At 36.3% G+C, this 22,520-nt stretch overlaps 1 protein-coding gene across 5 annotated transcripts in view; it reads left to right on the top strand.

Moving 5' to 3' along the window:
* The window catches only part of RALGAPA2 (Ral GTPase activating protein catalytic subunit alpha 2), a 135,085-nt gene that overhangs the window by 29,699 nt on the left and 82,866 nt on the right, over positions 1-22,520 (top strand). For 4 of the 5 annotated variants that reach the window (XR_012651570.1, XM_075035271.1, XM_075035274.1 and 1 more), the window contains 15 exons: positions 171-370; positions 1,968-2,198; positions 4,421-4,594; positions 5,496-5,633; positions 6,222-6,370; positions 6,797-6,908; positions 7,668-7,905; positions 8,462-8,626; positions 14,507-14,629; positions 15,160-15,257; positions 17,844-17,934; positions 18,099-18,272; positions 20,408-20,601; positions 21,072-21,170; positions 21,435-21,590. Coding sequence is in view for 4 of the 5 variants with exons in the window: in XM_075035271.1 (XP_074891372.1) it covers positions 171-370; positions 1,968-2,198; positions 4,421-4,594; positions 5,496-5,633; positions 6,222-6,370; positions 6,797-6,908; positions 7,668-7,905; positions 8,462-8,626; positions 14,507-14,629; positions 15,160-15,257; positions 17,844-17,934; positions 18,099-18,272; positions 20,408-20,601; positions 21,072-21,170; positions 21,435-21,590 (2,342 nt within the window). In the remaining variant the exon portion in view is untranslated. The remainder of the gene's footprint in view (positions 1-170; positions 371-1,967; positions 2,199-4,420; positions 4,595-5,495; positions 5,634-6,221; positions 6,371-6,796; positions 6,909-7,667; positions 7,906-8,461; positions 8,627-14,506; positions 14,630-15,159; positions 15,258-17,843; positions 17,935-18,098; positions 18,273-20,407; positions 20,602-21,071; positions 21,171-21,434; positions 21,591-22,520) is intronic. The other variant, XM_075035273.1, reaches the window with a different exon arrangement.

Below are 22,520 nucleotides of genomic sequence, written 5' to 3'. Positions count from 1 at the left end.
TATGATAGAATATAAGTGTTAATATAATAAAAGCAGTCAGTCATTGCATCTGTTATTTTGTGTGGAGAAAATGTTGTTGGTGACATGTTCAATACATTTAACCAGAGTCTGGAAGCAATTACAGTTTTTTAAGATTAGTTTTTCTTTATCTTCTCTTTTTATCTCACCAGATATTCCTGATATAAGACCAAGACCAGTATACATTACTGCAACACGAAACAATGAAAATGTCTATAGCACAAAAATCCCATATATGGCAGCTCGAGTTGTTTTTATTAAGTGGCTTGTTACTTTCTTTCTTGAAAAGAAATACTTAACTGCTGTTCAGAATACAAAAAATGGAGGAGAAATGCTCCCTAAAATTATTCAGGTGTGCTTTTAAGTTTACCTCTTTTTTCTTATGTACATGCTAACCTTGCAAATGATCACAATGCAAGAAAGAAATGCTACTCCTAAGTGAATAAATAGTGTATTTGATTATTTGTTTTTTTTTTTTTTCTGTGATGGAGGGAGTCTCTGAGGGAAACCCTTCAGTAATTTACTAGAATTTTTTTTTCCTTGTAGCTGTATGCCTTACTGGCTTCATCAGTATTATGTTTAGACTTTTGGAATTTAATCTGTAAACTGTCAAACTTATTTGTGCCATGGACCATTTCCCAGCAACATCAAAGGCTGCTTTCTTTTCCTCTTGATTATAGCAGCTGTTTCCAATGAGATATTAAAAAAATATTTCACTTTCAAATTGCTGGTTGAGACTTCTGTAGGATTAGGGACTTCACAATGAATTTTACAGAAATAGATGCTTTTTCTTTTAAGATAGTCGCCAGCTTCCTGTTAACAATTTAGGATCACTGTCAGCTTATATTATTCTCTTGAATAGTAGGTCAGGGTCAAATCTGTATTCAGCGGAAAAGCATACATTAACTATTATGGCAGAACTGTATATTTTCATGTCAGTTGTTTTTGGAGTTCTTCATTGTAGAAGTTTGAAGCCCTCAACCAGCTAAGTGTAGCTTACTGAAAGTGCTTGATCTTTTCTTTCTCATTGGAAATTCCACCTTTTGTATAAACTGCTGTGCCATTCCAACAGACATAACCTGGAAAAATAATTTTTTTCTTCTCACTGGATTTTATAGACAGCTGACACCAAATAAATATTCAGGTTGCATAAAGGTATTGCTGCCATCAAAACAGAAACTGGTCAAAAGTTACCACTTAGCTGAAGCTGTGTGCCAGCTTTTGGCATATGCTGACTTCTTAGTGGTTTTGAAGCTCACTGACTGTAGCCAGTGTCTCATGAGTGTGGCTGAATATTACCAAAAAAGTTCATTGTGAAAAGCAGCAGAGATGTTATTGCTGCTCAGTTACTGCTCACTTGGTTGAACAGGGGCAGCCTTATTAATGTAGACATGAAGCAGAACTGCATTTGGGCGATGCTTTGAGTTGGAGTTCTTTTTGTGGTAACTCAAAAGCAGTTTTGTAGTCCTCTGTCTTCTCCTGACTGGTTCATTTTAGCTGGACATGGTTCAAGATGTTGCAAAATACACATAAAGCCAGAACAAAACCTGACAAAGAGTTGTCAGGAATAATAATGTGCAAGAGTATGAGCTGTGTATAGTGGTATGATCCATCTTTTCCCAAAAATGAAGGGACTTGGGGATTCTTCTCCACTGTGTCTGTTCGCTACTTCCACCGCTGCACCCGTCTCTCTTTTTTTGTCTTACGGAGTGGACAAGTCAGCTGTTCTGGGCTGGGGGGACCCATATGAAGTGTACATCATGCAGAGTGTAAGACCAAATTCCTTCTTGGATCAAGTAGTAGACTGAAAATTACACTTCTTGACTGCTGGGATCCCAGTGTGTTGTGTGAAAAAGAGCACTAGTATCTTGAGTTCTGCATAAGTACTCCAGATTTTTCTTGTACGCTATTTCAGTTATTTAATTAAGCCTGCATTTCCTTCTGTGTAGACTGTTGGTGTTGTAAACCAAGATAAAAATGCAGAGCTGGAAACCAGTATGTCTTATGCAAGCGAGCAGGAGAGAAGCCACTCTAACAGCAGCACCTTGTCTGACAGAAGGCTCAGCAATTCCAGCCTCTGCAGCATCGAAGAGCAGCACCGGACTGTCTATGAGATGGTGCAGAGAATCCTCTTATCCACTCGAGGATATGTTAACTTTGTTAATGAGGTGTTTCGACAAGTAAGTATGTATGTTTAGTTGCTATTGTATATATATTTATTTTTTTTTAAAGGAAATGTCATGGTTATGAGAAAGAACACTGTGAAGGCTGTTGGTCAGATAACTGGTCAAACTTGATGCTAATCACGCCAGCACCCTTTTAGTTTGGAGACCTTCCTAGGTCTAGTTTTAACGATAAAATTATGAAATTTTTATAAGAACTGAAGCTTGTTGCTGATGCCAGACGGCAACGTATCCCATTTGAATGGGCCACTTTATTTGTTCTTGGTATTGTGATGTAATTTAAAGGTGCATAAAGAGTTACTGGCTTGCAAATTTATTATTTGAATCAGTAAGATTCTTGTTCCTGTAATCAGTGTCAGTATTTAATGTCTGTTTGAACATAGATTGCTTCTACTAGTATTTTTTTATTAATTTGACATCTTTTCAATTGTTCGGGATAAAACTACATGTGGACCTACTGGAGAGTCCTTTTTTTTTTTTTTTTTTTTTGTCTGGTACCAAGGTAGCAATTGGTTGAAGCAGCTGTTCCAGGTCACATAGATGTGCAGAAGATACTCTCCAGTGGCTGAGTGAGCACACATGCTTTATTATGAAGTATCTTGTGTGGCATGGTTTAGGAGCTCCTTGCTCCACTGCCTTTCAGTGGGATGGATGGCATTTTGACCGGAAGGAGTACTTTTGTGTATGTTAAGAACTGCTGTGGCATGCTGCCCTCTCCTGGTGTTTGTTCAGAGTATGTAACGTTAGACCAGCTTCCAGGGAACAAAGGCCAGCATGATGCAGTACTTTTTATTTTTATTAAATATGATCAGTGTTTAGTAATTGAAACAGATAATGGTATTTGGATCCTTTTTGTGTTTATCTCTCACTTACAGGAATCTCACTAGTCACTGTGAATCTCCTTTTTTTTTTTTTTTTTCCTTCTCCTACTTTTTTTTCTTTTTCCATTCTACCCTACTTCTTCGCCTTTCTGAAAGCATTCTGTGTAGGGCCCATTCATCCCACTGATGAGCTGCTGTTTCTCTAATATTCTAGCAGGTGGCTTCTGGCTTTTTCAGTTTCTGCATCCTTAATAACTTGATAGTGTCTGAGAAGACCTTTTCAGAAATTTCACATACACTCGTTAGATGGCGTATTTAAACTTGCTTTTGTTAACCCTTCAATTTTTGTTGCAATCAGCTGTTGGATGTTGAACTTCGTGCTGACTAGAGACAAGGAAATGTACTACAAGATGCAAAGATATTCCCCAACATGAGCAAGATATTTTTGTAACAGTTTTGCAGCTAAACTGGTTATGGGAAAATATACTATGAGTGACTGAGTACTCTGAAATGCAGTGCTATAGTTTTTGGCCCTGTTAATCATGGAGAGTGGGTAATCTAGTTGGAAGGACCTCTTTTTTGGTATGAAAAATGTATTTTCATCTCCTTCAGTGGTTTTGTAATATAATGCATATCGATATCAAATTTTTTTTGTTGGCAAAATATGCTTTTTTGTACCAGATGACATTTTCAGACGTTGATTTCTGTGCTTGTTCACTGCAGTGCAAAGGTCTTCTGTCACTGTATTTTTTTCAGTCTCCTCAGGCCTCCAGAAATGTGGGGAAGCAGCCAGTGTAGCTTTTGTAAGCTTTCAGAGGCGACATCTTCACAGAGTGATTCCCAAATATCGAGACATTGAGTAGCATGTTGAAAATAAATTCATTGTGTTGATTTCCAAAACTGTAGTGAGAAAGGATCAAATGCCAGCTACTGTTATTCTCATCGCAACTTACTGTCTTGTCTCTACCTACACTTGCTGAAATGGCATTTCACATTGTATACTGCTGATGTAATTTGAAGTTGCCTTCTCCAGGAAGTGTAGCATAGTACCTAAGTTTAGCCAGCCAGACCTCTATGGCTAGTAATGCCTTGTGAGATGAATCCATGTTAAGTTGTTAAAGAGCTTGCAAGGAGCAAAAACCACCTCTGTTTTTGTCCAAACAAATACAACATGGAAGTAATTTGGAATTAATAGTTATGGAATTGTGAATGATGTAGATAATATGCATAGGTTGTTGATTAATCATAACTCCTTCTAATACAGACAGAAAAGTAAAAATTATGTATCCTTTCTTTTCTGAGCTGTGCTATTTATGGGTGGTGGTGTGTGAGTGTGTTTATATATGCATGCACATCTGTGTCCTATATATAGTAAAATTAGTTAACTTTTTAATTTAGGCTTTTTTATTGCCACCTTCTGATGTATCTGCAACACGAAAAGTGGTTAAGGTGTATCGAAAGTGGATACTGCAAGAGAAACCTGTGTTCATGGAGGAGCCAGACAAAAAGGAAGACAGTCAGGATGCTGTTGTCAACTTAGAGGATTCATCAGTGCAAACGGATGGTAAACATGTATGGTATCAGTGTTGCTTACTTTATTCTGTTTGCATACATTATATGATTTAAGTTTTAAACTCCCTTTGTAGATGAATAACAATTTGAAAAATATGTGGAAAACCAAGATTAAAAAATGCTTTTATTTAAGGTCCAGACATTGAAATAAATATTGAGTATTGAGTAGCTCTTACTGAGTGCAGGGAAACATTGCAGCTATTTTGAAAAATGTAATTTGTTGATTATTCCCTATCTAAACAAATAGGATAGCAAAAACTTAAGGGAAGAAATACTAATACATTCTGCAGTGTTAAAATTTACACTGTCTGTTGGCCTAGTATATGTAGGACTATTTCCTTTTGGTGGTAGTTACTTAAGAATTTGAAAATATCTGCTAATTTGTATATACTGGATGAAATATTTGGATTCAGATGCCTTAATCTAGGAAACTGAAGTGTAGATACAAATTCTGTGCATCATCTTTTTAGTATCCTGTATTGAGCCATCAGTAGAAGTTGACTTTGACACTGTGAAGTTATTTAAAGGGAAGTTTTGTAGTACTGAGAAAGAGGATCAAGTTGTAAAAACATAGTGAGAATTACAAGGTTTTGACAGATTATTTTTGTAGGGGATTTATAGTTTTGCCAGGCTTAAATTCAAATATTACTGCAATCAGTGACTACAAATGTGACATAAAATATTTTAAACAACATAGCTCTTAAAAGTTTTATGAAGCTTTAAATGTCATATACTGTCTGTCTGTTCAGAGATTAAGAAATAATAGACATGAATTCCTTGCTGAAATGAATGTAGGACGGGACAGTTCCCCCTTTTTTGCTTTTGACATTTTAAATGATTTTGAATAAATATGGACATACTCCTTTCTGCTTTGTCACTAACTGAATCATGTTTTTCAAAGCTTTCCTCTGACCATTCAGGACATAAGCGCTCATCCAGTTGGGGAAGAACATACTCCTTTACCAGTGCTGTTAGCAGAGGATGTATATTAGAAGACGAGGACAAAAATGTTAAAGCTGGTGCTCAAGCTGCGTTACAGGTGTGGTGTCTAGAAAGGGAACAAGGCTGTAACTTACATAATCATGTAACTCACACTACAAATTATAGTATAGTACATAAGGAAAACAACTACCAACAGTTGATAGTTTTTGTAAGATACAATTTGGACTTCATTTGTAACTTTTTAAAAATTAATATTAAACCATGTGACCATGTCTTAGAGCCAGATACCTGTTTTAAGACAGACAGTTCATTTTCTTTTCTACTGTGGGTGCTAGGAATTAATCAGAACTGTACATTTGCTTTCCTTGAACCTCATTTACTGGAAATATTGGTGGTTCCTCAAGCACATAATGCCAGGAAATGAGTAGCTGGATGAATGGTACTCTTACCTGACCAAATAGAAGGGATGCCTACAAAACCCATACTGTGCAACGCACGACTTTGTTGGGTCTGAAATGCCACCTGACTTTTCACTAGAATGATGTAGAAAAATGAAGTTATAGGTAAAACATGAAACTTGCTCTAAGGAAAATGAAAGGTTTGACTGGAGGAGGAGAAGTATTTTAAGTCTTGACTTTTTTATTCCTGACACTATGTAAACAGACTGTAAATACCTGTTTTGAAGGTATTCTTGACAAACTCAGCGAATGTTTTCTTATTGGAACCATGCATTGAAGTCCCTGTGCTTCTGAAGGAGCAAGTTGATGCTTGCAAATCAGTTCTGAGTATCTTTAGGCGCATGATAATGGAACTATCAATGAATAAAAAGACATGGTAAGCTTAATATATTCTGCATCATTTAAGAGAAAATTATGAATGTTTTAACTTTATGGGAGTATTATCGAGTTGGGGAAAGACTGGCTTTCTTGGGGATAGACCTTACTACGTAAATCACGCTTGTGACTGGCCTCTGAATTGATTTGTGAGATTGCAGGTGCTGCTGAGTCTACATCATGATACTATTTGACTTCAAAGCTCTGGCTGGTATTTCCATTCCTGACTTCACCTTCTCAAAAATTAGTTGTTACAGTCCACAACCAACTAATGTTATTTTGCAAATGATCTGTGAAGTCTGAAGTGTGATCACATTCCTAATATGTAAGGCTTACTGGAGAATTAAGAGGGTGTTTTGGTACATGCAAATTAACAAGTACAATTAATAGAACGTGAACAAAAAGTACAATTTTGTTTTGGAACCAGGGAACAGATGTTACAGATACTCCTTAGAATAACAGAAGCTGTGATGCAGAAGCCAAAAGAAAACCAAACAGAGGATACGTTTGCTCAAAGCATGTCGGGATTACTTTTCCGAGTGAGTGTTTGGTTTGGTTTGGTTGGTTTTTATGTTGATTTTTCATGATAATTACCCCTAGTTTTAGTTAAGTACTATTGCACGGTACTATGAAATGTACTTGTAAAACATGAAAAAATTCTCCTTTGCAGTAATACAAGTAATTATTTTGTAAACTGTTCCTAACAGAGGGAGACAGATTCCAGGTGCAACAAGCAGTTGATTTGATCTGTTCTTCAGGACTCTATTAAAAAACATGGTAGAACAGGCAGGCACAAAATCTTTTTGTGAGGTGTCTTCAATGAGTATCTCTAAAGCGTAAGCCTGATGTAACTATTTTCCTAGAAGTTCAGCTGGTGAGTCAGAACCCAGTCACACTGAATGAGATGAAAACATTTATACATTGTATTGTACTTTGCATGCTCAGCTACAGTATCTAGGTCTGAGTGTCATTGGCATAGCGCAATCACTACAATCATTCTGTAGGTATACGAGACAGTTCTTCATTCTATTATTATTTTTATACACAGCGTATTATTTCAGTTTACCAGAGAACATATAGACAACCCGAAACATACATTTTGGAATTTTTAGAATTCCGTAGTCAGTAACTTTCACAATTATTTACCCACCAATTTCTGGGAGTGTTTTTTTTTTTTATGAAAAATAGCTATGCATAATATCTGTGCATCATGAATAATCAATGCTAATATGCAGGTTGGTGTGCTGAATTCATCTTGACAGAAATGCATGAACTGTCACTTGTTTCTTTTCTCTCAGACCCTCATTGTGGCTTGGATCAGAGCAAACTTGAGCGTTTACATTTCTCGGGAGCTGTGGGATGAGCTGCTCAGTGTGCTGTCTGCCCTGACAGACTGGGAGGAGCTCATAAATGAGTGGGCCAATATAATGGACTCTTTAACAGCAGTGCTAGCAAGAACCGTGTATGGGGTGGAAATGACAAACTTACCATTGGATAAGCTCAGTGAACAAAAGGAAAAAAAGCAGAGAGGAAAAGGTTAGTCTCTGTGCTTCAGTGCTTTTTGTATCAAGCAAGTTAAATATTTAAGTTTAAACGTAAAAATTAATTTAATTTAATCTAACATTAAATACTAATTAATCTATTGTAAGAGCCTATTTAATCAAATGTGAAGTGCTTTGGATTTATGTATTCTCATCCTTCATTGTGGGAGGAAAGGTAATTGGGGTCAATAGAAGATAGCTATTTAGCAGTTTTTAGTACGCACTCAAAATCAGTCTTTTCTGTGTAGCAGAAATGAAATGTGGTTTCCTGTGCTGTGGTCTGGCATAGACATCAATGTAAAAATTCTTTTCCATGTATTTTCATTAAACTTTATTCATTACAGTATTTTAAGCTACATTTATGTGCCACCTTGCAATTGATGCACACAGTTGAAGTAGTGATTCTTTTTTAATAATAGTAAAGATTCCTCTATGTTGTTTAAAAGGTTAATATTTTTCATGTCTGAGTGCTTGTAAATCCATTCATACTTTAACAAAAATATGTGCCAAAGCATACAATGCTAGAGAATTTTGTTTTCTGTATCTCTAAGGTGGCATTTTAGAGCCTCAGAAGACAGCTGTAGTAGGAAGATCTTTTTCGTTAAGTTGGAAAAGTCATCCTGAAGTTGTGGAACCAATGAGGTTCAGAAGTGCTACAACTTCTGGAGCCCCAGGAGTTGAGAAAGCAAGAAATATTGTTCGTCAGAGAGCAACAGGTTAGACAATAACTAAATGCTTATGTTCCCAAACACTCTGTAACACTCAAGTTTTAAATCTGCCTTGAAGTTGTGGCTGCTTCCAAAAGTCGTGCAACTTAGTTATTAAATGCCTTATCAGAGATGTTGCATACCTGTGTCTGGACGTCTTGATTGCTACCAGTATGAACGAAGAATCAAAGTATTTTGGAAAATTCTAAATATATGCTTTTAGATACATTACATTTAATTGCAAGTTAGTTATGTGCAAGTTATGTTTTTTGTAAAGAAGTAAAGTACATTCCTATTTTTATCAATTCCTAAGAAAGCATTTATTAACATCAGTCAAATATATATATATATATATATATTGCTTCTGAACTTTCGTACAGCTAGCTATTTACTGTGAGCACATGGTAAACCAGATATTTAATAAACAATTTCATCCTTTCTTACTCGCTTTATTTGCTTTCTTTTTATTAGCATGATGAGGTATGTATACCATCTCCTTTTCCTTTTTTCTCTCATGTTTACTTCTGGAAAGAGGAAAACAGGAGAAGGGAGAACAGGGATGAGGAATGATGGGGGAATGTCTGAGACCCCAGGCATTGAACTGATACCTGATTTTTCAAGCATTTCAGCAGCCTGAATTTGATTTCTTTTTTATTTCATGATAGCATGTTTCTGTGTTCCAATTCAATGGGCTATGGATTAAAACCCTCTGTAGAAAATCTCCTGCTTTTGAGTAGGAGATATTTTGCTGCACAGCTTCCTTCCTCATTCATGACGGATTAGTTGTGTTTCTTACCAGGAGAATTTGAAGGTGATTTATTATGTTTTTGTGGCTACAGGCTTCATAACTAAGCCACAGTGTTCAGCTTAGATCACAAAACATTTTGGCAATGGAGTCAATTCATTCTTTATGTCTGTTTTATTTTTAAATTCAGCAAGTTCTTATTTGTGCTCCAGCGGAGAATTCTTTCTTCTGGTACAGCATTTCTCCCCTAGACTTTTCACCAGGGAATTAGAGAGAACCTGGAAGTATTGATCAGTGAGGACTTTTCTTGGTTGTGTGTGTTCAAATTAAAGGAACTTCCTAACTTTAGTAAGAAAAGCTTATTTGGTGGAGAGAAGGAGGTTGTCAGGTAGGAGGATGAACATGTGTAAAAAGCCCTTAGTTTCATTTTGTGTTTCATGGTCGTACGAAAAGACAATTATTCTGGCTTTCATGGGAATGGTGATGATCAATGGCTCCCAAATCAGCAGGTGCAAAAAAGTTTTATATTTGCACATGCGGTTATAACAAATAATTATTTCAAATACATAAAATGTATATCCCTTTTCTAATGTAAAATTATTTAGAAACAAAAAACTTGGCTACTAAGCCTTCAGAGGTGTCATCTTTCAGAATGAAATGTAGCAGTCCCTAAGGTAGTACAGAAGCCAGGGCTGTTCATGTGAGGACTTTCTTTATCAGTCAACATTTTGGGAAAAGTGTCTTCCACTGGGGGCTTCTTTTAAATCTCTAATATTCTCCCTCTTCCATTTAAAAACAAACCCCTAAATCAACATACAAATACCAGAGCATCTCCTGCTTCCAGGTAAGACTTTCTTTTGATCTGCTGCTTGTATCTAGAGTTGTAAGAGTAAGAGCCAGAGTATTTCTGCAACAGCAGAAAATCTTTTGCCTGCTACCCTACGTCTGAGTATTTTTGCTTCCTCATTCTTCCACTCTATCTTCTAAGTGTTAGCATTGACGTTGCTGTGTACAAGAAGAGAAACTGTACAGTGAATAAGATGGTTTTTTTCCTAATACATTTCTGTTAGAGAATTCTGTAATTCAGCATAACTTTTAGTAATACAATTGATGGTAAATTGCTGTTTTTCTCTAAAGGATACTTCAAGCTTATGACAATTGCATATTAATCCATAAAATACCAAGTTTTTAATGATGTTAGACAGCTTCTAGAGTGTTAGCCACCTTGGAAAGTGTTTTTCTGGTGGCCTTTCTTTTTCAAAGAAACAGTGAACCCATTTAATTGTTGCTATTTTGAAGAGAAATTCACTAAGGTTTGCATCCAGACTGCACTTATCTTCTACCTTCCCTTGTGGTGACTTAAGAACTCTAAAAGCTTTCATGTAACTTGGGTCCCTTTCATCATCCTGTTCAGAAATGTGGAAAGCAGGGCTCAGTACCCCAAAACCAGAGTGCACAGGATAATACAGGGTGTAAGGAACTTCATCAAATCTCACCTCCTGCTCAAAGCAGGGTCAGCTGTCCATCAGACCAGGGTACCTAGGGCTTTATCCAGTCTGAAGCTGGGTTGCCAAGTTTTAAAAGCAAAACCAGAGGCAGCTGTATCTTCAGATCAATTTTTGAGAAGCACACTATCCCACTTCTCAGATGAAAATGGATTGTTTTCAGCAGAGATGAATCAATGAAAGTGGTAGCTGGTTTTTGGGGGGAGCACTGCTAGTAAAGGGAAATTTGAATAAGTTTTCCATTCTTTATTTTTGAGCTATATGTACTGCTACAGATACTTCAATGAAAGGAAAAAAGGGTAAGTCGAATTAGCCCAGAGATAGGAATCATACACTGACAAAATGAAATACTCCATGTTGTGAAACTGCTGTGTTTCAGAAGCCACTGATTATTGCACTTTCAATGTGTGAGATACAGTTGCACATTATTAACTTACAGCTTATGGGAAGTACTTCTGGGCTTAATGTTGTAAAACTATTTTTTTTCAAAAGCTTTGTGTTTCATTGTATCATGACATTCAAAACCCAAAATATTTCATTATTTTTTCTGACATAATTATTGCTTTATTTTTTCCTGGAAGCTAAGCGAAGCCAGTCTATCAGCAACTGTGTTCATCTTTATGAGGCTTTGCCAGCTACTAAAAGTGTACCTCTTCTGCTTCACACTGTGAGCTCTCTTTTACCTGGTATCTCTTACACTTCTTGCTCTCACAGACTGTCAGGTACTGTACTTTAAAGTCATCTTTTATATAAATGTTCTTTGTATTTTTAAACTGCTGTCTGTCTACTCCCTTTCTGTCTAGTTGATTATTCTTTAGTGTGGAATGAGATGTTTTACACTGGTCCTGTTTCCCATGCATTGGATCTGTTAAAAACATGGTGTTGAGTAATATTGGTAGCCATTAAGAGACGAGTAAGTTTAATAGGAGCATATCTTGTCCTTTTTCAGAGTTACAAAGGGTGGCAAAAAGTGGCTACTTCTAATGCTTTTTTGTTATTCTGTCATGGGGTTCATTGTCAAAATAAGTAACCTTTGCAGGGAAAAGGAGGACAGCAGTATCCTTTCAAGGAGCTACTGTAGAAACTAGTTGAATGTTTGCATGTATGAGCTAGTGCAAACAAAATTTGCAGGCAAAGAAATGCAGCTGGTGGAGCTGTTTAATTTACAGAAGAAATCTCATTCAATCTATGTTACGCTCAGTTACAAATTGATGCTTACAGATGTGGATTTTTTTTTCTTCTAAAGAATTCTTCCTGTAATTATTGATTCCAGAAGCAAATTAAAAGATTTGTCTGTGCCTCTTAGTTCTCAGATAGTGTTTGATTTCTCGCAAAATGTTTGTAGTACTGCAAGCAATGCAGTTTTTGTTCATTTTAATATTAAAGACTACCATGAATTACAATTAGATTTATATTCCCTAGTAACTAAAGTAAAATTTATTTTGGTTTCTTAATAAAGAAATCCCTTTTTTCATGTTTACACTTTGAATTACTTTATTTATTAAAGGTTTCCAAGTAATTGTTAAAAAGTTTTAATACAGTGCAGACCAAATATACTGAGGACTAGGAATGCAAAAATTAAAGGCAGCAATCCAGATTTGGGCATTTTAGTGGTTATTTAGACTGAAGTGGGTGTATTTTTGCTAAAATGTGTAGTAAACTTCTTTCCTGCTTTTGATACAGTCTTGTCCTGTGGAACTTGCTGTTGTGATAAAGCTCGAACAAACCCTAAGCATACAACTTCTGAACTGAATTCTGTACTGGTACCCAGACATAGGTGTGAAAAACAGATGTAATGGCCTGAGAATACAAAGCTACTTTGTTGTAGGACATTCATCCTATCACCTAGCCAAGAAGTGTTGGTGGAAGCAGTGAGATTTCTCTATCGTGTTAGCAGACTTTCTTTTATTTCTGTTTCCAGCTAGTAAGTCTCTGAAAATAGGACTTTAACCTCCCACATTTTGCTTCCTGGGAGGGATTTCTGACTCTTGAGCCCTAACCAGAGTCATTGGCTGCTGTAGCAAGAAAAGAAAAGTTTTTTATGTGGTGCATTATGGCTGTCTAGGGATTCCTATTCTGTGAAATATCTTTAGTGTTTTTTCATCTCGAGTTATCTTCAGTTGTAACACTGAAATTGTTCTAGCTAGTGAATTTAATTTATTATTTTATTTTATTGCTTTCTGTAAGACATTTAAAGTTAACAGTGATACTTTGAGGTTGGTAAATACCAGAACAGTTAGGTTTTTGTACATGTGTATTTGTGAGATAATTTTCTGAAATACACGCAATGTTTATTAAGTATTTAAGTATTATTTAAACTCACTTGGTAGCGTAGATTGAGTGAGCTAAGCATACTGTCCTCCTCCTGCAGGCTGTGGCTGCAATCTGTGTATATTGATCTGTAATCTTGTACCCCAAGGGGCTGTGCTTCTTGCTCATTTCTGAGTAAGTGTAGCCTCAATGTCAGTGCCTGTGGAGCAGACAGGAAGCAGAGCAGAGGAAAGGAGACAAGAGGAGGAGAGTAGAAAGCTGGTCAGTTTTATTAATGTGCATATTATGTAACAATATGCTGAAAGAAATCTGGAAGGTTTACTAATTCAGCCCATGTTCTTTATTGAAAAAAAGAAATTCAAGGGTTTTCATAAGAGTTGCTACAGCAGCATTTTTCATAATTCTTTAAAAAAGGAAAATAGCATTGGCTGTGCAGATTGAACACCTTGTACAGTCTGCTGGTGGTTCGGTTGGGTCAGCTTTGGTAGGGGGTGTGTGTCAGCTCTTTGACAGCTTTCCAGGGAAAGAGTTAGCAATTAGCTTAGGTATGGTAGGTGGCATTAACCAGTGTTGTGGCCATAGCTGAAAGTGCTGCTACTGAATGGGAACATACTTGATCCCAAGTGTTACTGTCTATCCCCACCCACCCCCCAATGCTAAGAGAAATGCATTTCTAAAAGCATTGTGTTGCTAGCTAATCTCAAGAGTTCCTGTTGCTTCTTCCCCAGTATGTCAGTTTACTTTGTCACTTGAATTTTCATGCCTCTCCTCTCTTTTTATTTCTTATTTGCAGTTACAGCAAAAAAGCTGCATGATTCAGTTTGTCCTCACAAGCTAAGCCTGAACCATATGTAGCTCAGATCTTTTTTTACTCTGTTTGAATTTTTGCCTTTTTTATTCTCCCTTTCCCCTCTTTATGGGAAAAAAAGTCAGTAAGCACAGCCATCTTTTCTGCACTATGCGTTTATAGTAGTTTTGCTGCGCCTCCTCTATTATTTGTGTTTCCAGAACAAACAGGGTCTAGTCTGGGTCTCTAGCACTGGAAAACATAGCTTTATTCACATGACATCCTCCTACCCTTCCTTGTGCACTCTGAACCCCCAAAGTAATTTCTGTCCTTTTTCTAGACTTTTTACCACTTACACAGCTCATACATCTCTCTCTAAACTTTACAGGTTTTCTAAGGATATTTTATAAAACTTCAGTTGTAACTTCTGTAACTAGGAGTTACATTCTAGCTTGGATAACCTGGGAGTTCTAAATATTTGAATAGGTCACTTTTTCATATAGCTTTCTTAGGTAAGGAATTCACACATGTACATAATTCTGCAGTGATGCAAATATTTTGTGTTTTAATTAAATCAACAGAAGTTGAAGAATCTCAGCAGCTGGAAAATGCAACAGGCCTATTTGCAGACCAAGAGCAGCAGCTAACTCGAAGTAGCAGCACTTCAGATATTACAGATCAGTTTCCATCTGATTTTTTTCAAGGTAATTTTGATAAAATACAGCGATACTGTACTTCTGAAGAAAAAGCGTTGAGACTTGTTCAGCCTCATAAATGCTGCTTTTATCTATTTTGGTTTCCACCTCTGTTCTAAAATGTTTTTTATCTTGTTTTCTTACTAAATATATTGTTGGTATCTTATGGAGAGAACTATTTTAAAGAAGTTACAGAACACAAATGCAGCACTTGACCTTTTATAAAGCAGGGCAGTTAAAAATGAAACCTTTGAATGTATGCATTTTGTGTAACTCTTAAACATTTTTATTATCTGGCTTGCTTTTAAATTTTGTGTATTCAAGTTAACAGTTCTACTGCTGTTCCTATTGTGCAAATATGTTATGCTTACAAAGGATTTTTCAAAACATCTTGTATTCCATTTTAATGTTGCATTACTTCACTTAGCTATAAATATAAGAAGTGTACATGTAAACATAACTGAAATTTCCATATGATTTGCTATGTACTTTGGTCCCACAAATGTCTATATTTCTTGTTTACTTTCTAAAATTTCTAGGTAAAAAGACTGGAAGTTCTCATAATTTAACTCCTTCAGACTCCAAATCAGTTCAGGAAAATAAGGGATATACAAAGAAGGAACATGAAGCTGAGCAAGTAAGGCAAAATAGAAAGTGATGATTAATAAGATTCTAGCAATGTTTTATTTCTAATCAGATGCCTTTTAGTGTTTAGAAACTATCAACTGAAAGTGTGAAAAATAATTGATCACATTTCTAGTATGGAATCTGGAATTGAGTTGTAGGTTTTCATTATGCTATTTGGTATGATCATTCTGTGTCTCCTGATCTTGCCGGTTGCTTATGCAGTTTTATGTAATTGGCTATATTCTAGTTTTATACAAGACTTTTGTGGGTTTTTTATATACTAAATATAAACAAGAAGTTCGTAACTCTTTAAATATAAATAATTTATGGCTATTATAGAGCTACAGTACACTGGAATAAATGTTTGATGGTTTAAAGTACTGGGGAAAATGCTTTCCTTCAGCACAATTTGTATCACCAGCTATGTATAGCAGATGTTTGTGTAAGTTAAGGTTAGGACAGGCAAGCTTCATAAATTTTTAATGCAACTTTTGAATAAACAGTAGAGATAATAAATGACTGAGGCTGATCATCATTGTGGAAGTACAATGTAGTACAGCATGGAGGACTTCAAGCTGAATCTCAGCTTTGGACCTTGGCTTTCCCATATGTCTAGACTTAAAGTACCATTAACACTTAGCTCTAGAAAGGAGAGACCAGACATTTTCTGCAGAGTGCTTTCATTAATTGCTTCAGGAATAATGAAGTGTCTCAAAAAGGAAGGAAAACCTGGTCTGCTTTGCATGATAGAGGGGAGAGGGAGAGAAGTAAGCTCAGTAGTTGGGGGAATTAAAAGTTAACCTGGCTCTCCATTCTATTTTAGAGGTATGTGTTATAAAATACTCATTAGCATACACTGCCAGGCTGCTACCAATATTGCACTTTCACCCTTTTTGCAAGTGGAAGCTGGAGTTTGACCATATGTTCACTACATAACTTGCTAATGTACCATGTGAACCAGTTTGACTTCATATCACAACCCACTGAAATATTGTCATCAGTGATCACTAAGAGCCAGATTTGCCAGGGAAGATAGACCACTCTACAATCTATCAGGCAGCACAAGCAAACATGTATTTCTTGCAAATGATTGTCAATTCTCTCCATGTTACAAAAAAAAAAAAAAAAAAAAAAAAGTTAGATAATATAGTAATAATTTCTACAAGCCAGTTGTCTCTTTGGTGGCAATAATTTGCTTTCTCATATTGTCGTGGTTTAACCCCAGCCAGGAACTAAGCACCATGCAGCCGCTCGCTCACTCCCCCCTACCCAGTGGGATGGGGGAGAGAATCGGAAAAAAAAAGTTAAACTCTTGGGTTGAGATAAGAACAGTTTAATAAGACAGAAAGGAAGAAGCTAATAATAATAACAACAACAATAATAATAAAAATAAAAGGTTTGGAATATACAAGTGATGCCCAATGCAATTGCTCACCACCTGCTGACCTATTAGTCCCTGAGTAGCGACTCGCCCCCCAGGACAACTCCCCCCAGTTCCTGTACTAGATGTGATGTCCCATGGTATGGAATATCCTGTTGGCCACTTTGGGTTAGGTGCGCTGGCTGTGTCCTGTGCCAACTTCTTGTGCCCCTCCAGCCTTCTTGCTGGCTGGGCATGAGGAGCTGAAAAATCCTTGACTTTAGTCTAAACATTACGTAGCAACAACTGAAAACATCAGTGTGTTACCAACATTTTTCTCATACTGAACCCAAACATTGCACTATACCAGCTAGTAGGAAGACAATTAACTCTAACCCAAACGAAACCAGGACACAGCTATATGCAGAAAGAACAAATGGATTAATGTCTGGCCAGTGGATCAGAAATTGCTTCAAGAAATTTATTTAAAAAATAGTAATACTAATAATTGCAAATACCAAAATGGAATTTCAGAAATGTTAACTGAATTGAGGAATTTTAGAGTAGAGATTCTTTCAGCAGTTAGACCTAGTATGCTCCTAGGGGTAAGGCGCTGGGGCTTTTTGTTCCATATTTGCAATGGAAAACATATTCTATTTTTCTGACAGAAATTAAGTTTTGCTATTATAGATGACATGGAGTTGCAAGAAATGTGAATTTGAAGGTGATCTGCCCCATGTAAAGAACAACAGTTATGCTTAGGGACAGAGCAGTATCATCTAGAAGCAGAAAATTGTCTGAAGGGTTTTCAGCAAGTAGGCTAAAAATCCATTTGGCAAAGAAGGAGGAGGTAAACAAAAGATCAGGTGTCTTTGTGTGGGTTGTTTTGCAACACAATAATGCTCCAACGTAAGAGATGACTACTAATTTCTTCCTGAAAGACTTTTTGATACTTTTAAAAGTACTGAATGATTTCAGATTTGTGGGAAAACGTAAGTAAAAAGTCCTGCTTGTTGGTGTAAAATTGAGTTTAAGAAAGGGAGGATAAAGACTGAAATTGAAAGCATGATGGTTTCCTTAAGACATTTAAAGATTTTTGGGTAGTCTAAATATTCATGAAAATATCTTGACTGAGTTGTAATTAATTTCTACTAAATGTGTGTATCTCAAATTTGCTAAAATATGATTTAGTTCTCAAAACTGTAATAAGCTGAGATTAATTTTTTTTCTCCAAAGGTACTAGTACGAAGAAGCAGTAGTACAGCTGAATTAGATTTGAAAGTAGACTTGCAGCAATCACATGGAAATCATAGAGAGAGAGAAAAAAGTGAGTTTCAGATAATACAGTATTTTTCTTAACTGTAGCAATTGAAATCAGTGTCATAATTTCATGTTGTTACAGATATATTAGACACTTTTCTCATAATGCTTTGCTCATGTAGTCTTTAAAAACAGGGTTTGTGATCTTGATTAATATTCGTCTTGCTTTAGGTGAAAGCGTTAGCAGCGACACATCCAATGGCTATAATAATGAAGTAGAGATCGCACTTATCCCCTGGCAAGCTTCTGAAGACCATGAAGTTAATGCATCAGCAGATGTTTCTGTGGATCCTGATGCACCTCGCTGGCTTCAGCTTAGTCCTTCAGATACTGCAAATTTAACAGGTACTGTACTTCAGAAAATGTATTTACTATTTTAGATTTCTGTCTCAAAAAAGGGAGTTTAGGCAGTTCAGTTTGCTTATAAAAAGTATGTTTTGTTTGGCATATATCACGAAGTTCCGTTTATAATGCTCATTCAAAAATGAGTTTTGAATGCCCAGAGTGAATTTGGATAATCAAATGAAAGCTAATATAGGTGCCAATCAATTGTGATCCAGAAAATGATCACACAGTTGAAAATAATTGGGTTGCTTATTGTGTCAAATTACTACTAATCAGCTGAGTCCTGATAGCTGATCACTTGTGCTTTCTTAGCCTGCCCCAGTGTTCAAGTAAAATAAATTAATTTATATTTTAAGTTAATTGGTTTTATTTCATAGCAGAATGGTCTAAGGAAATTGCTTACTGTATATTTTGACTGGTAGGAAATAACTGGTTAATTCATGATAACTTCCCTCTTAATCCTGTTACCCTCCTTATTTATACTTCAAAGTACACAGTGCCTGTACTCCAGTAGGATGTCATCAGTGGCATTCTCAGAAGAGTTAATTTGGAAGTAAAAGTCCTTTACCTTTTTATTTTATTTATAGTATCTTAAACATATACAACACTCATGATTATTTATTGAAATATTTTGATTCTTTGCAATTTGTAAAGGTACCTTCCCATCTAATAATGCGAGACAGATGTTATTTCAGTAACTATCTTATAGGCTGTTTTTGCTAACATACATAGTTTCAAGGATATTTTTTTCATATTCATTTTTTCTTTGAAATATCTCTAAATTAATGAGCCAGCACACCTACAGTTCAACAGTTCAGACTGCTGTTGTATAGAAGGTAGCATGTGATACAGTACATGGTAAGGATTATTATGTATGATAAATTCATTGCTTTCTTTATGTCTATGATGCAAAGATTGCTCCTTTGTTGTGTACAAAGAGAAAGAATTACATAAAATAACCTGAAAGGTAACATAGACTAAAAAGAAAAATGGGGTAAGAAATGTATAATTGCCCAACAGAGCAAATGTGCCCTTAACCACATTTTGGGTTCTCACCCAAGGCACAAAACTTTGTTTTGCAGTTTAAACGTCTATGGTGTAAGGCAAAAAACATACTGATGCGCCACCACTGAACAGCATAGATGCAATTTCCCTGATGATAGATCTGTTGAAGGTCCCTCTAATGTGCTTAATAACTAACATCTGTTTTAACACTTTGGGAATTCATAACGCTCCAAAAATAAAACAAAGCAAAAAAAGAAAAAAAATCCCCAAAGCTTTTTTAAAAATAAATTCAAGCAAACAAAAACATCTAAAATGGCTTTTACTTTGCTAACTTTCTTTGGGCCCTGGAAGGACACAAGTAATTTCCCTCTGCCTGCATAGAGGTTTCCTGCAACTTTCCTCAAAACATTGGCTGCTGAGCACTGCAGGGTGCCATGCTGGACCATAGGTCTGATTCTGCCTGGAGGCAGGCTGCTACACAGCTTTCCCTGGTCTGATAGAAGATAATGTAACAGCTTTTGTCATTAAAATTTGCACTTCAATATGGAATTTTTCTTTTATTGTTTAAGCATATTAATTCCATTATCCTGACAGTCTTCACAAAACCCAGCTTTCTTTCTCAGTTTGCATACTGCCATCTCAGAAACTGCTTCTGGATAAATAACAATGCCTGAGCATATCTTCATCACTAGTAGTGCATACTTTTTAGTTCCTTTGTTCAGTTCTATTTCCAGGTCATTTTACACTGTGTGATCTTAAAAAAGAAAGGACTTGTAGAAATAGAAATATTACCTGTAAAAGCCAGTTACTGATTGAATAAATCTCTTGGAGTACACGAGTGTTCCATATAACTGCATTTTCCTCCCTGCTAAAAAAAAAAGTCTTGATTGGGGGCAGTCGGTCTGATATAAAACTGATCTATAGCTGTGTCGTCTCTATGTGGAAGGCCCTTTAGCCTACATTTTCTGCCATTTTTTTCTTTGAATCATGTGCTAGCTTGAGCAATGAAAAAAGATGATTTGGTGGGAGAGAATACTTTTGGAATGGAAGATGGTTAGGAGGGGTAATGTTCCTATTTTATTGACACTGCATTTCTAATTCATGGAAATTAAACTTTTTAAAATTTACAGACAGTAGTGAATTCCTTGCTGATGACTGCAGTATAATTGCTGGTGGAAGCCTTATCGGTTGGCATCCTGATTCTGCTGCTGTGCTATGGAGGAGGATCTTGGGAATTCTTGGAGATGTGAACAATATACAGTCACCTAAAATCCATGCAAAAGTTTTTGGGTATCTTTATGAGTTGTGGTATAAACTTGCAAAGGTATTGTATATGATGTTTACATCTAATTACAATGATTTTTCTTTTCTTGTAAAGTATTAGCATCTGGAACACAAGCATGAGATTTGGAGGATTCTGCCATAAAGAAAGATAATCTTGTTTGATTTCTAGTAGGTATCCCTAATAGAGGATGTTTCTGTTCCATGACAAGAAAACTTAGATTGGTTAATTTAAATGGGGTGAGGGAACAGTAGCAAGGAAAATAGAAGTATAGAATAGAATACCGCAAACATTGGTATTTGGTGTAAAAGCCCATGGTGTGACCTCAAATGGTAATATTTGCTTAGGCTGTGGGGAAGCACTGTAGAACAAGCTTTCCTGGTAGTTTTGCCTTAGACTATAGCGCACAGTGTAGTGCCTTTAAAGTAAATAAAATGAAAAAGTAATAATATGAAATAGTTTATTAATGCTCTTTATCAGTTTTATTAACTCTCTTCTTTTAAAAATATTAGATACGGGACAACCTTGCTATAAGTGTGGACAATCAGTCTACTCCCTCTCCTCCTGTCTTGATTCCTCCTCTCAGAATATTTGCATCATGGTTGTTCAAGGTAAGTTATTTCTAAAATTTTCACACATTAGTATTTTCTTCTATATCAGTACAGAATTCGTGTATGTTAGTTGTGTTATTTTTAATTTTTATGATCACTGCTGGCTAAGAAGACGAAATACCTTCAAACGGCTATTTGGACTTGAATCTGTTTTAATAAATACATGAAACAGATTTGCTTTATGTTAAGTCTGCTGAAGATACAGTTTTGCATTAGCTGGCTACTAGAAAAAAAGTAATAATACAAGGTTTTTGCTCTTTTCAGGCAACCACCCTGCCAAATGAATATAAGGAAGGCAAACTTCAGGCATACAGGCTGATCTGTGCTATGATGACTAGGCGTCAAGATGTTCTGCCAAATTCTGATTTCCTAGTTCATTTTTATTTTGTGATGCACCTTGGTTTAACAAGTGAAGACCAGGTACAAGCTTTACCTGATAAAAAAATTAATTTATTACTGTGTGCTGATGGAAATGTCTGTATTTTTATATTTGAAGATCTGAAGCAGAAAGGAAGCAATGCTTTGCGACAATTGTTGCATGAAATTATCCTGTGTAGCCTAGTCTGTACTCTCTTTAGATAACGTAGTCCGAACTTTCTCATTGCTCTCCCAGTTATAAATTTTTAAACAACAACTACTTATTTGTGACTTACTGTCACAACTGTATCACGGACATTTGGTATTTCTTCCTCAGTTTCCTGACATTTCTGAGGAATAATGTGTGATGAGTTTCTGTCCACCTGCATTGCACGGTTAGTAGCTGGGTCAAGCTGGTCACATTAAAAATGTTCAAACACTCAGCTGATGTTAAGTCTTGAGACAAACTGTGTGTTTGACCAGTATGTTTAAACTTTGGTTCTGCTGAAGCACGGGCCTCGTGTGTCCAACGGCCTTACCACATTCCTGTATGAACTGTGATGCTGTGAAGTCACTGCTTCCAGAGCAGCTGCCGGAGTTGGTTTGTTGTTCACATTATATACACCTTCAGGGAGATAGCAGTTATTCCCAGCTCATGTTACAGATGTTTTTACCTTCTATCACTAGGTAAAATGCTAGACACGATCTTTTTCAAAGGAGGGTCTGTGAAGAGCTTTGTGTTTATTTATTAACAGTGTCTGCTCTCAGCATGCCCCTTTGAATGCCCTATGCCCTTGCTTGCAAGGGCATCCTCAAAAATTGCAATTAACATTCTCCTCTCCAGACTTTTCCCCTCCAAGATTAGTCCTTCAGGGGATGTTTAAAACTGTCACACCAGCTCTTTTTAACTGGTGCAAAAGGGACTGGAGAGAGAACTGAGGCAGAAGGTCATTTTATCACTGTAACCAAGAGATGCTGCTAAAACATTCCATT

Source organism: Buteo buteo, chromosome 9 (genome assembly GCF_964188355.1).
Source record: "Buteo buteo chromosome 9, bButBut1.hap1.1, whole genome shotgun sequence".
Classification (NCBI taxonomy): domain Eukaryota; kingdom Metazoa; phylum Chordata; class Aves; order Accipitriformes; family Accipitridae; genus Buteo; species Buteo buteo.
This window is presented reverse-complemented; position numbering and strand designations above follow the sequence as displayed.